Source organism: Balaenoptera acutorostrata, chromosome 17, assembly GCF_949987535.1.
Source record: "Balaenoptera acutorostrata chromosome 17, mBalAcu1.1, whole genome shotgun sequence".
Lineage (NCBI taxonomy): Eukaryota > Metazoa > Chordata > Mammalia > Artiodactyla > Balaenopteridae > Balaenoptera > Balaenoptera acutorostrata.
In genome coordinates, this window is record NC_080080.1 from 4524675 (window position 1) to 4538275 (window position 13601).

General features: G+C 47.3%; 1 protein-coding gene and 1 non-coding gene across 2 annotated transcripts in view; both read left to right on the plus strand.

Annotated features, from left to right (window-relative positions):
- COL22A1 (collagen type XXII alpha 1 chain) overlaps positions 1-13601 on the plus strand; it is a 266083-nt gene that overhangs the window by 184483 nt on the left and 67999 nt on the right. The window contains exons 38-39 of the mRNA XM_028166969.2: positions 746-790; positions 8454-8531. Of these exons, the coding sequence (XP_028022770.2) occupies positions 746-790; positions 8454-8531 (123 nt within the window). The remainder of the gene's footprint in view (positions 1-745; positions 791-8453; positions 8532-13601) is intronic.
- On the plus strand, positions 2020-2126 carry LOC114238153 (U6 spliceosomal RNA). The gene has a single exon (XR_003623565.1). It is a non-coding gene; the product is annotated as a U6 spliceosomal RNA (small nuclear RNA).

Consider the following 13601-nt stretch of genomic DNA (forward strand, 5'->3'; position numbering starts at 1 on the left):
GTTTCTGTGCCCATGACGATCAGGCTGGAATTAGAAGAGAAAAAAACAAAGAAAAGGCTCACTGGTCAAGCTTTGCAGCAGCGGAGTCATAGCCAGTGAAAGCAGGTGGGCTGGGGAAGGGGTCTTGGGCGGGGGAAGCGCCTTGCTCCTGCCCACTTCAGGTCAGTGCAGCAGAGTCCCCCGGGGACTGCTGGCCGCGTGCCAGGCTCCAGGCCGGACACTGGGGACACGGAGGTGGGTTCGCGCCTGTGCTGTTGAGGTGCTCATGAGACAGCCGGGCAAACATAACCGTAGCTCAGGCAGTCCTGGAGTGCACATCCTGGAGAAGAGCTTCTTGGTCTGTGTAAGCCTGGGGAAACCTTGCACAGGAAGTGGCATTTGTGCGAAATGTGAAAGTTGGAAGAAATTATTTTTTAGGCAGAACAGCACAGAGGGGGTGTTCCAGACAGGTAAACTGTATGTGGAAACACATGAGGGCGTTGTGTGCATGGGGACTTACAAACATGTTAGAGTGTCACAGACATGAAGTGAGATGTATTAGTAAATTTTGCCGCAGTAATGAAGAACCCTGAAATCTCAGTGGCTTTCAGCCCTTGGTACTACATGAGGACACAGGGACCTTTCCTTTGTATAATACAGGTCACGATGAGAGTCCCGTCCACCTGTGGCCCCCCACGGCACAGGGTAGATGGGTAAATGCTCACTCATGGTCCCATGGTTACCTTTGTGCCATTCATTTTCCCAGGGACTTCCTGGACCACCTGGACCACCTGGACCTCCAGGAACTAAGGTAGGCTTATCTAGCGAACTGTGGATGCCATGGGTTGCACTTAGGGGCCAAACAAAATTTAATTGTCAGCATCTCTGGTCACCTGAGTTTACTTGCATGTTCATCACTTTCCACTTAACTAAAGGCTCTGTGACTCTGAACTGTGACATTAAAGTAGTTGCCACATAATTGTTGCTTAGTAAATGTTTACAGTGAAATCAAGTTGCAAAAGATGCTTTCAACCAGCAGAGCAACAGATCTATCTTGTATTATTAGTTTAATTGGGGACACAAACGATCCCCAAATTTCAGATGATGAACACAGTAAAAGTTTATCCCTCATTCACAGCGAGCGTGATGGGGGCTGTGGTGGGTGAGGAGTCCTCGTCCACACAGCCGTCCAGGGACCCACGTTCCTCCAGGCCAGTGCCATCCCTTCCTCTGGGACTTCAGTGTCTTCTCCCAGAGCCTCCGTATGCGGTGGCAAATGAGGGAAGAGACGGTAGAGGATCTTGTGGAAGGATTTTGTGGGCCAGGCCTGGAGGTGATCACTCATTTCCACCAAACTCCTGACACTACGGGGGAGGGGCGGTTGTCCTCTCGCTGGGCCCTGGGAGGGAAGGCAGACACTTTGGCAAACAGCAGGAGTCTCTTGTTCAGTGCACTTGCAGCCACAACTCAGAAAAGATGACTTTGCCCACCAGGGAGTGTCCTTAAGAGAACTTTCCTGAGTGATTAGGGAAGTTTTCCTGGAGTTATTTTCACACCAAAGCAGTCGTTCATTGAGTCAAATGCATCAATTAACAATACACTTCTTATTTCATCCATTGCATATCCACTGAACCTCTGCCGCGTGTCAGACCTGGAGGTGGGCTGTGGGGTGACAGGGATGGGTGTCACGTGTTCCCATCCCTCTAACAGCTCAGGAGCCGGGGGAGAAGCAGACTCACAAGTGCTGGGATAGAGGGAGGCTGAGGCAAAAGTGAGCTCAGAGGAGGCTCCTGACCCAGCCTTGTTTGACTGTGGAAGGCTTCTTGGAGGAGGTGATGTTTCTCCTGACTTTAAAGTGCGTGTAGCCACTGGAAGGGAGAGATGAGGAGGGAGTTCGCTGCAGGGTACTAACGTGGGAGAAGGCCATGGGAGCGTGAAATAGAATGTGTTCAGAGTAGAGCGTGTGCTGTAAATGCACCCGCAGCCAATGAGCAGTCATTTGACCAGCTCAAATGCATAAACTTAAGAATGCGTGTGACAGGGCTCGCTTCAGCAGCACATATACTAAAACTGGGACGATACAGAGAAGATTAGCATGGCCCCTGCGCAAGGATGACACACAAATTCGTGAAGCGTTCCATGTTTTTTGGCTAAGTGATTCTGTAAATAGTTAAATAAAATTTAATAAGTAAAAAATTAAATAAAATACAGTAAAGTTTAGAATTTATGTACAAAAAGTATGTGTGTGACATAGTCAACGATAGACATTAGAATGTTTATTTTTTGCTTTAGTTTAACATATATTCAAAATCACATAAATTAAAGAATAACTGTATAATTATGATATTTTTATCCACTTATATATATTACATATATTTATGTAACATATATTTATGAAAACAAAGTTTTAAAAATTCTTTTCATGTGCCTTTGGTGTCATGGCCTATCATCCCTAGACCCGCTTTCTGAGTCAGCTAGCACTTTCCTAAATCACGTCCCCATCCATCCCAGTCAACTTATTGAAGATATAACACATTGGGAACCCATATATGCTGCTCTTACTGGAAGTTTTATCTCAAGGCCCAGATACCCATTCTTTTTTTTTTTTTCCTTTTATTCTATAGTTGTGTCTTTGGGATCTGAGGAATATAACCACAGAGCATGTTGTATTTATTATATGTAAGAGGCTTGTTTACAGTAATAACCAGGACATGGAATTTGAGGCCTCAGGAATAATTGCGGTGTCTACGTTAAACTTTCTTGCTTCGTGATTTTTTCTGCTATTCAGGCAGGTGACCTCTGTAATTGTACTAAGCTTGCACTGACTGAGGTCATAGTAGGCTAATGTGCATTCCCCTAATAGTGATTTTGTAGTTCATGATCAAAGGGGAAAAAACGAGAGAGTTCTTTGAGTGATCTGAGCAAATATTTGGCAACTCCCCAGTTTCTGAAGAAAAATAAAAGTTGGAAACAACTTTGCCTGAATTTGAGGGCATATAAGACAGTTCCTTGTGCCTGGAGCAATGGGAGTGTGCGGAAAGGAGCAGGAAGCAGGACCAGACTCTGGACGCCCCGTGAATTAACAGCCAACCGGAGGCGTGTGTCTGAGGTTCCGCCGTGATGCTGTGAGCCCAGCGTCTGACTGGCAGCGCTCCTGTGCTCTCAATTCCCCCCCTAGAGGAGGACCTTCAGGACCTGGAATAAATTGATTGCCTCTTGGAAGGAAGGGAAGGGCACCGGAAAGGGCACCAGAAATGGGAGATGGGGAAAATGGCTTAAAATGTCCTTTTCTCTGTGATATTTATGAGGTTGATAAAATCTGTGATATTTATGAGGTTGATAAAATCTGTGATATTTCTGAGGTTGATAAAATCTATCTCCCAGGCAGTTTGGGGGAAAATGATATAATGCAAATAAAAATAGTTGTCTACCTCTGCTTGTCACAGGTACATGCTCTATAGATGTTAGTGACTCTTATCATTAGATCACCCTGTGGAGTCTGCTTCAGGGTTGCAGCACGAAGGTGGGGGACCTGTAGGCAAGTTGCTGCAGAGAGAGCCCGAGTGGAAGTGGGAGAGGCAGCAGTGAGGAGTAGAGAGGAAGGCTGAGACCCCGGGGCGTGAGGAATGCAGGGCGCCTTGCCCTGGGGCCCGGTTGACCAGCCAGTTTCAACTCCATGGGACCCATGGTAAGTCGCGCTGTCCCTTTGGCCAAACACATCCTCCTGTTTCAAATGTGAGATGCGTAAACAGATGACCCTTTCAGTGTTAATATTGTATAATATATGTTTGTAAGTTAGAATGTAGTTTAGAATGAAGGTTTCCCTAGTCAGCTGGGAAGGTAAGTTGGAATTCAGAGAGGTCTTTAGTTGTAGAATGGGGGACCCATGGGGAAGAGGAGGAGGGAGGAAGGGGACACAGAGAGAGAGAGAGAGAGAGGGAGCAGGGAGTGCTCAGCTGTGTGCCTTGCCCAGGCGCTGTCCCTGGTTCCTGGTGCTGACTGAAAACCCCTGGGGATTTAAGGGTGGGTGCTGTAGTGTATAAGGGTTTTCCTGGGCACCTCCTCCGCCCTTTCTCATTACTTACAACTGCAGGAAGACTCTTAAAGATGCCTTTCCTTCTCTTGGGTGGACTTATTTCTAGCAAAATGAACAGACTTTGCCTTCATACAGAACTGGGTTAGGATCCCAGCTTAGCTACTTGCAAGATAGATGACTTAAGGGCAAGTGGCTTATTCTTTCAGAGGCTCTCTTCCTTTTCTGTATAAAGGAGTAAAGCATCGTTAACCCCCAAAGGGCTCCTGTGGATAAGTGATCTCACAGCACATAGATGTTCAGTAAATGTCATTCTCCTTCCATGACCTCACACATTTCTTCCCTGAACACTGTTGAACTGGCCCAGAATGTTTTGCAGCCAAAACAGATACTCCAGTCAGTATTACAGATTATAGCTCACATGCCCCTTTTTTCTCAATCAGGAGCCTTCTTGCTTTTGCTGACCGAGCTTTAAGGTCTTTTGCCCTTTTCTTGAAACCACTTTCTCAAAGTTTCAGTCCATTAAGCTGTGATGTGTAGTTGCTTGGGGGTAAATGTTAGCATCACAAAGGGCCATAAACATACCAGGGCCAGGCCTGGCTATCCTGCAGCAGAGGTCAATCAGTGACTCAGATTCTGGGCTGGGCTGGGAGAGGTCTTTCATCATGTTCCCTCCTGGGTAAAAAGTTGATTTTGGTCAAAAGCAAAATTTAGTACCTGACAAAATGTGAGTGATGAGAGATTCATTCATTCGGGCATTCAGGAATTTGCTGTTAAAGGGCTATTCCAGGCCCTACACTGGCCATTGTGGATGCGAAAGTGTGTAGATATTGTACCCAACATAGGGTCTGACTCATTTTTGGTACTTTACAAATATTTGTTGGATTAATGGTTAAAGGAATGAATGGATAGTTTTCTTCTTCTTTTAAGACACACAGAAGTCAGAGGGTCAGACAGACAAAATGGGAGGGCAGTGTGTTAAGATTAATGAAGATATATTCGAATATCTTCCAGAAGGCAGAGAGGAGGGCAGGCAGAGGTGGGTTTATGGAAATGGAATGATTGGGCTGAGTCTTAATTGGTGGGTGTTTGGAAGCTTAGAACCTGGATCAAACAACATCCCCACGAGGGCAACAGCTGGTGCAAGAAGCAGGGGTGTGAACAGACAGCATGGAAAAATACAAATTCCACCGTTGGTGTGATTTAGCTTTCAGTGGTTAGGGTTTTGTGCTGCACATGACATAGAGCCTTGGGAAGAAGAGGGAAGCCACGATAAAACAAAGTAATAGGAAGAAGATCTACATTAACCACTTTAAAGAGAAACTGGGGTGCAAAACAACATGGATTTTTCTGACATTTATGTGTGCTTAGTTTATTTTCTGTCTTCTGATTCGGCTGATAAAATATACTTATATATATATATAATACTCGATGTTATATAGTTTCTTACCTTGTAAATGAGTCTACGGAAGATACATGGGAATTTGGTAGAATGTTCTTTTTTTCCCTAATTGATGAGGGTCTTCAGGTGCCAGAGAGGTTATGGGATTTATGCAAAGTCACAGGACCAGATTGACATTGTTCTGTTACAAACGGAGCTCGGGTGCACTTGCCTGACTCGCGGCAAAGCCTATCTACAGACACTGGGTTGTGGTGAAGGAAAGTAGTGTTTGTTGCCGGGCCAAGCAAAGAGGATGGGCGGCTAGTGAGACCTGAACCCCTGATGGCTTTCAGACAAGGGTTTAAAAGCAACGGTAAGGTGAGGGTCGTAGGGTGTGTGATCGGCTCGCGGACATGTTTCTGAGTGGCTGGTGGTGAGGTGACAGGGTGATGTTTGGGAATCTCAGGCATCGCCCTTCTGGTCCCAACCAGTCTGGGGTCTACATGCCTGTGGTCAGCACCCTCTAGTGGGTGGGGGGTCTTCATTTCTGCAGAACAGCTCGAAGGTACGTGTCAGATTGTTACGTATATCCCTTGAGGAGGAACTAGGAGTGCTGAGACTCTGTTTTATTGCTCAGCTATGGTATAGGTTACCATAAATTTTCTTGCTTAACTGCTGTTCCTTTGTGTCTGCTTTCCCTCTCTTGCCTAATTGGTAACTGCTTGAGTCTGCTCTTTGGAACTCGGTGAAGGCCAAAGAAACGAGGACACGACCTGGAGGGGGTTGTACCGGGGAAGGTACGGGGTCCTGTTCAGTTTCAGTCCCGCCTTTTCTTTGATACTCTTCAGTCCTGAGAGGAACAGGGGCAGGGCAAGAACGGGAATAAAGTTTTGGATAGAGAGGTTAGCCATCAACTCACAGGGGAACTAGATTTTAGGGGAGCTCGGTTTCAGTCCTAAGACTGGACTTGTCATCACCTGACGGCCAGTTTGACCTCTTCTGCCTCATCCTCTCACTGTTACAATGTGCTGGTGAGGGACACGGCACTGATCATATTCATTCTTAGTTCATTACACTTTTCCCATATTTGCCTTATTTCTTGACTTCCTCCCTTCCCTGCCTTCCCCATGCATACAAATCAGATCTCCTGGCAGTCCCAAGCACCTGTACTTCCCAGAATCAGCCATATCATATTATTCTAAAGAAACAGAATGCACCATCTGGGGCTCTAAAGAGGATTTCTTGGGGACTGTTTACAGAAGTGAGGGCGGGACAGAGGGATGCCGCGGCTCTCAGGACACGTCGCCACCGTCCACCTGGAGAGAGGAGAGAAAGAGACAGTGTTACCAGAGTTTAGTGAGAGGTTTGGATTGTGGTTCATCTCTTTTGTGAGAACTTCACAAGCCCTGTTTAGATTTCTCTTCTGAATTTAACACAGAGTATTGAAAATGGGCTCATGATTGAGTCATCTTTGGTCTTGGAGTCTGGACTGCGGTTTGCAATGAATAAACAACCAACATTAGTTGAACAAGTATATAGCTTATATACTCATCCAAGGAACAGTCATACTGCAAGAAAAACAAATTATCTTGAAGCGTGACTTTTCTTAAAGGTCCAAAATGTAAAGTTTTCAAATTGAGATGGTGGTTACAGGATAAGCTGATGATTAATAGGATTTTCCTTTAATGCTTAAAAACATAAACCTTAATAAAGCAGTGTTGCCTAGCAACGCCAGGTTCTACCTGAAATAAATGTGCTGCACATTATCTCATCGGCTCTTCATAATGACCTCCTAAGGGTGTTTCCATTTGTCATACAAGTTAACTCATCCTGGAGATGTTAAGTGGTTTCAACGGGGTCACCCCCCATTTCAGTATCAGGCTTGGCTGCCGTCTGCTGACCTAACAGAGGTGCACAGTCTCTTACACAAAATCCTGGGGGCCCTGTGTGCTTTGGATTGAATTTATTTTGGAATTTAGAAAGGTAATAATTTGCAAGCAACATATATTGCATTTACTGTGGTGTGTGGGGCAGCTTTCCTCATCAGACTCATTAATATTGATGTAACAGAAATGTGTAAGCATCCATGCAAAACGAGATGTCTAAAGACTGTAAATAGCCTGTGTCAGTACAAGTCAGCTTTGGCTGCCATCTGAGTTAGGATAAGCGCTTGTCTTCAGAGGTGGAGGATTTTGAAATTATGCAGAAGAAGGCATGACTGTCTCAGCGTCCTTCTACGGAAAGTGGCCAGCAGAACTTCTTCCCTCTTCTTCTTTCCTTCCCCTTCGACTCTTCCGATCCACGTCCAGAATGACAGGCACCTGAGAACAGCAGCGACCACGGCAGCTAACGTGCACTGACTGCTGTACCAGGCACCCTGCAGGCACGATCTCCTGATAGGCACGGCATCTGCAGGCCTGGCAGCTCCTGCTATTACCTGCCCTTCGTAAATGAAGGACTAAAGCTCAGGAAACGTGTCGCCCTCTTAAGCAAGCAGTGACTAAGTGCTGAAGGCAGAACTTAAACATACACTATATTAACCACCATGCATGAAGGCAAAGGTTATATCTCAGTCATTCTCCCCGCTCCCACCCCCTGGAAAAGTGACCCACAAAATGTAGGTAGTTGGCAAATTATTGGTGAAATGATGGATTAATGTATTGGTGATGTGGGGATTAAGCTGAAATGTGGGTACATGGTCATGTGTCCAGGATGGGGGCAAGGTGAAGTCTGGAGAAAGCACCGTAAAACTTGGAATTGTGGTCACGTTGGGGGGGGGGGTGTCATATTGTTACAATCACATCCGGAGCCATGGTCAGGGTTGGGGCATGGTCAGCCCTGAAAGGTGCATGGTCACAGTCAGTGGCTGTGGTCCACGTGTGTTGGACTGGGTGGGATGATGGCAGCTTGGATGAACTTCGGGGGGCACTCGGAATCCGGGTTGGGGCACAAGTGCTGGCTGGAGAGTGTGATCGGACAGTGGGAGGAGCATAATTCCCCTGCACCCTGGCTCTCTCTTGCCGAGAGCTGACCTCTTGACCTTGTGTTTTCTCTTTCCAGGGGGACCGTGGTGCACCTGGGATCCCCGGCTCTCCTGGCAACCACGGAGACCCGGGCGTTGGGGTCACTGGCCCTCCTGTGAGTCCTCATCCACCCAGCACACCCTTGCTCCCTGGCACACAGCTGGCCCCTGCTGGCTCCCAGGGGACTGTGCGGCTCAGGCCCTGCAGCAGGGACACGCCTTTCCCGGCTAACCTGGTAGTGGCTCGTTGATGCCTGGGCCAGCCAGGCTGTAGGTCTGTCCGCCGTGACTGACACTGCTTCTAACACTTGGTGTATTTCTTATAGGAATAAGGCTTTTCTGGGGAGACCAAGACTTGTCTCATTCAAAGAGGAGTGAGAGAACAAAACTCACTAAAAAATAAAAAGGAAAAAAAAGTGCTCACTGGCCAAACTTTGCAAAAACTGAGGTATAGCCAGTGAACGTGAATTGGTTGGGAAAAGGGTGTGATGTGGGAGAAACAGCATGCTTTCATGTATTTCAGGCAAAAATGAGTCCATTGCTCCTCTTCCTCCAATTAACATACAGGTGAGAACGTAAGTGGAATCAAGAAGGTTTTTATCTCTAAAATAAAATCTAGGAAGTGGTCTTTGGATGGTGGTTTTGATGAATCATTCGCATCAGTCTCCGGGTGTGAGCTGGCAGGCTCCCTGGAGGTGGTAACTGTAAGAACTGTGAAACCTTAGAGCTGTGAGAGCTCATGAGGATCCGTGGCCCCCAGGCCCCATCCAAGTTGGGGATTGCTGTGAGCGTCTTCAGCCGGCACACCCTGGAGACCTCCAGAAATAGAATATGCTTCTTTCAAAGCTAGTACGTCTGGATTTGATACTTGGACAGTTATTTCTGTAGAGAATAGACGTTTGTTAGGAATTTCCTTCCAGAGAGTGTGGGATTATGGTTGTCTGTATCTTCTACCGTTGCTTCTAATTCTTCCCTTTGTACCACCTCCTCGCTCCATCCGCACCCCTTTTACTGAATGATGACTTTCAGAACTTAAGACCAGTTTTCAATCCTGGGGTTTTTATCTTCTGTTTAGTCCCTTCTTTGCTAAAGACACAGTACCTTATTCATGCGCCTTAAAATTGCATTTACTGGTGTTTTTTTTGGTTGTGTTTATTTATTTATTTATTTATTTATTTATTTATTTATTTTTGGCTGTGTTGGGTCTTCGTTTCTGTGTGAGGGCTTTCTCCAGTTGCGGCGAGTGGGGGCCACTCTTCATCGCGGTGCGCGGGCCTTTCACTATCGCGGCCTCTCCCGTTGCGGAGCACAAGCTCCAGACGTGCAGGCTCAGTAGTTGTGGCTCACGGGCCCAGTTGCTCTGCGGCATGTGGGATCTTCCCAGACCAGGGCTCGAACCCGTGTCCCCGGCATTGGCAGGCAGATTCTCAACCACTGCGCCACCAGGGAAGCCCCCATTTACTGGTTTTTTGGCAGCCATGTTGTCTTCGTCTGTTTGGGCTGCTGTAACAAAAATTCCTTAGGCTGGGTGGCTTAAAAACAACAGAATTTTACTTTTCACAGTACTAGAGGCTAAGAAGTCTGAGATCAAGGTGCTGGCAGATTCAGTGTCTGGTGAGGGCCTGCTTTCTGGTTCATAGATGGCTATTTTTGGTATGTCCTCATGTGGTGGGTGGAAGGGGTCAGGGGGCTTTCTGAGGTTTTTTTAGAAAGACTAATTCCATTCACGAGGGCTTCACCCTCATGACCTAATCACCCCAAACGCCTATTTCCAAATACCATCACATTGGGGGTTAAGGTTTCTATGTATGAATTTTGGGGAGACACAAACATGCAGTCTGTAGCACTTGTCTTACTGTTATTTAAAGGAAGCTCCAATACCCAGCGGTTTTCAGATACTGTTGCTAAGCCTCTTAAATATCCAAACTGCCCATGTGTCATTGTTGATATTGTTGTTATCATTATTATCTTAACCCAGAAGCACAATCTTACTTCACCCCCATTAAATGTAATCTGAATATAAACTGGAGCAGTACATGACCCAGTCTCTGCTTGGTTTTGCATTCAAGAAATAAAGTAATCCCATTCATTCCTCATTTGTCTCTCAAAGAATTTGAGAGGAAATCCAGTGTATTACCCACAATACCACTTTTAAATTAAAACCCCCTTTTCTCCCCCCGGTGGTGCTCTTACACCCCAGGGCTGGTCTTGGGCCTCTCACTTTGTCCCTGAAATTCCCCGGGGCACTCTCTTCTCTGACCACCCCCCCCCCACAAGTGTGCCTCGTACCAGAAATGACCACCTCACTTCCACTCCACCCCCCAGCAACGGGGCTACCTTCAAGGTGGTAGGAAGACCAGTGGCCTTGTGTCTTCCTAAAGGTCCCCGGAAACCAGGGAGAAGGCAGGTGGTATCCTCTTGGAAATGTCCAGTTTTAGTCTGTTTTTCTTAGAAGAGATTCTCCGCTAAAATTTCTGATGAACAAAGCCCTCTATTACATCAGTTTTATCTTTTGTCTTTGGCTATTTTTTTTCATCTGCTGGTAACCAGAAGGAACAACATGGCAAAAGATGTATTGAAGAAACATAGCAGTTCAGGCTTCCTTATTTCTGAAATCCTGCTTTTCACAGGGCCTGCTCTGTTAAGAGTTAGGATTCTGAATCATGCAGGAATTAGCCCCTTCGGAGAGAAACGGACTGAAAGAGGAACTGCAGGGCTGTAACCTGGGTGGTCCCTCCGTCATTTCACGGGTCTCTCCATGCCCCGTCCACTCCCCAGGGTTCATCATATCAAGCCCTTAATCAGAAAGCCAGGCAGCAGAGGCAGGCACTCTTCGCCCCACCTCCCGCTTCAGAGCCATGAAATCGCCCAGGAAATCGTTACTACCCAAGTGATTCCACCTGAAAAGTAATTGGCTGCTTCCAGCCAAGAGGCCGAAAATCAACTATTCAGTGTCCTCCCTCCACTTCGACTTATGAAAAGCTTCCGTGGTGGGTGAAACGTTACTGAATTTTCATAAATGCCGTCTTTGGCTGACGCTCCTTCCTGATGGCGTGGCTGTCTGTGATGAGGGTTCAGGGGTGTGTTGAGGGCGGGTGTGCGGAGAGGGTGGAGAAGGGGTGCTGACAGCCTGCGAGTTCACCCCTCACACGCCTGTGCTTTACAGGAGCCCTGCCGCTGGCTGCGTGGGTCCGTGTCTGGTCCTGGGCTGAGTCCAGAAGCGGCCACACCCTCAGCCCCTGAGTCCCGTGAAAGCTGGTTTATCCCTTGGTGAAGGCTGGGATCCTGCAGAAGCATCTCCTGAGAGCAGGATTCAAGGGCAAGGAGTTTATTTGGGAAACTGTCTCGGAAATCACCCCTTAGGGAGTGGCAGCCTCCACTGACAAGCCCTCGGAGGCCGTGGGGTACGGGGTGTTTGCAGACCGACTCCTGTTGGGCCCTGGTGGAAGGCTGCTCCCGGGGAGCTGCCCTGCCCTCGGGCCGAGCATCCCCGTATGGCTACAGACGCGCCCGGGGCAGGCACCTGCAGCGAGGAGTGGCCAGGTGGGTGCGTGCCCAGGGGGCTTGGAGAGGGGCCCCGACGGTGCCTGCTTCGTCAGTGCTTTCCAGGTAATCAGTCTGAGGCTCAGGAGGTGAGGTGACTTGGCCAATGTCACGCAGCTAGTCCAGGGCCAGGGCCAGGGTGCAGATCACTGCCACATCCTCCAAAGCCAGTTCTCTTCCTCTGCTTCAGCTCTCCTGTGGCTTTGGCAGGGTGGGCAGGGTTGTTCACTTCCATTACGTGCTCACGTGAAGGCTGGATTCCTCTCGTCCTTCCTTCCATGGCACTGAGCTCCAAGGCCTTTGGCGTCCAGGAGCAGCGCCAGGCTCCGGTGGGAGGCCCTTTACGTGCACTGCCCTCCTCAGTCTTTGTAGTGGTTCTGGGAGCCTGAACTATGATTGTTCCCAGCTTACAGATGAGGAAACTGAGGCTTAGAGAGCTTCAGACAGTGTGCCTGGCTCACCAGGCTGATGAAAGGCAAGCCCAGCACATAGCCTGGTACCCATGAGCCCTTCAGATAAAAGATGATGGAGAATAAAATGTGCTGTGTTTTCAAATAGATATCTGTGGGAGGAGGGAGGGAGGGGGGATCAAATTTCAAATTTATATAAATACAAATGGCAATGTTTTAATTGATGAGACAAGATTTATTGTTTGGTCTCAGAACTTCCCACCGTCTGGACGTTGCTCATAGAACAGTTTAGCACTGCTCCATCCCTGTGTTTCCTATACACCCGTACTTGGGCGTCGAGGCTGGAGCAGATTCAGGTTTGATCTTTCTGGCAAGACTTCACAGGTGGTGTGTGCTGCCATCAGGAGGCATGTGGTGCCCAGTGGTGTCTTGCTGTGACATTCACACCCTTTGACAGCCAAGGTGTAGATCAGTTAGCACATCAGGGCTGGCAAGTTGGTGCTATTCTGGTTCAGTCAGTCCTTTTTTATGTGTTAGCGAGAATGCTTCTGTACCGAGAGATGTTCCCTCATTTACAATTCGGACACCCGGTGGAAGAGCTCACATGGAAGGCAGGATATAAATGCTTTCCCTTTAATCATTTTCAAATACGACTTGGTTCTCTAGCATCTTGCAGAGATGATCAATGAGGTGTTTTTGTTTTTTATCAATAATTTTGAACCCATGGATTTAAACACATTTGACTTGTTTTAATGTATTGCAGTTATTCTTCCTTTCACTGTTCAAATGGTCTTATTTTATGCAAATAGGAGACTATTCAAGTTGACTCTGCAGTCTTTGGTAGTTTCCTTGCTCTTTGGAATGACAGGATGTTCCAGATTTGTACATACTCCTTACCCAGATCTGGGATCAGTCATTTCTCCAAGGAGCTGGAGTTCCTTTTAGTGGAAAAATGGTGTCAAAGGCCAAAATATGTATTTTGGGTAAAGTGACTCTTGAACAAACCCATCAGAGGGCATAATCTCGGAAAAGAGGGTCATTGTTGAACACATGTTTAGGCTTCAGATTTAGGAATGACATTGGGAAGTCATGACACAATCCCTCCTCCACAACACACTTTTCTGTTTCTTAAAAGTATACTAGCAAGATAGCGTGGGAATGCCTGTTACGGGCCAGGCACCGGTCTGGTTTTCTAGTTAGAGGATCTTCTGTTTCTGATCACACGAGGCAAGG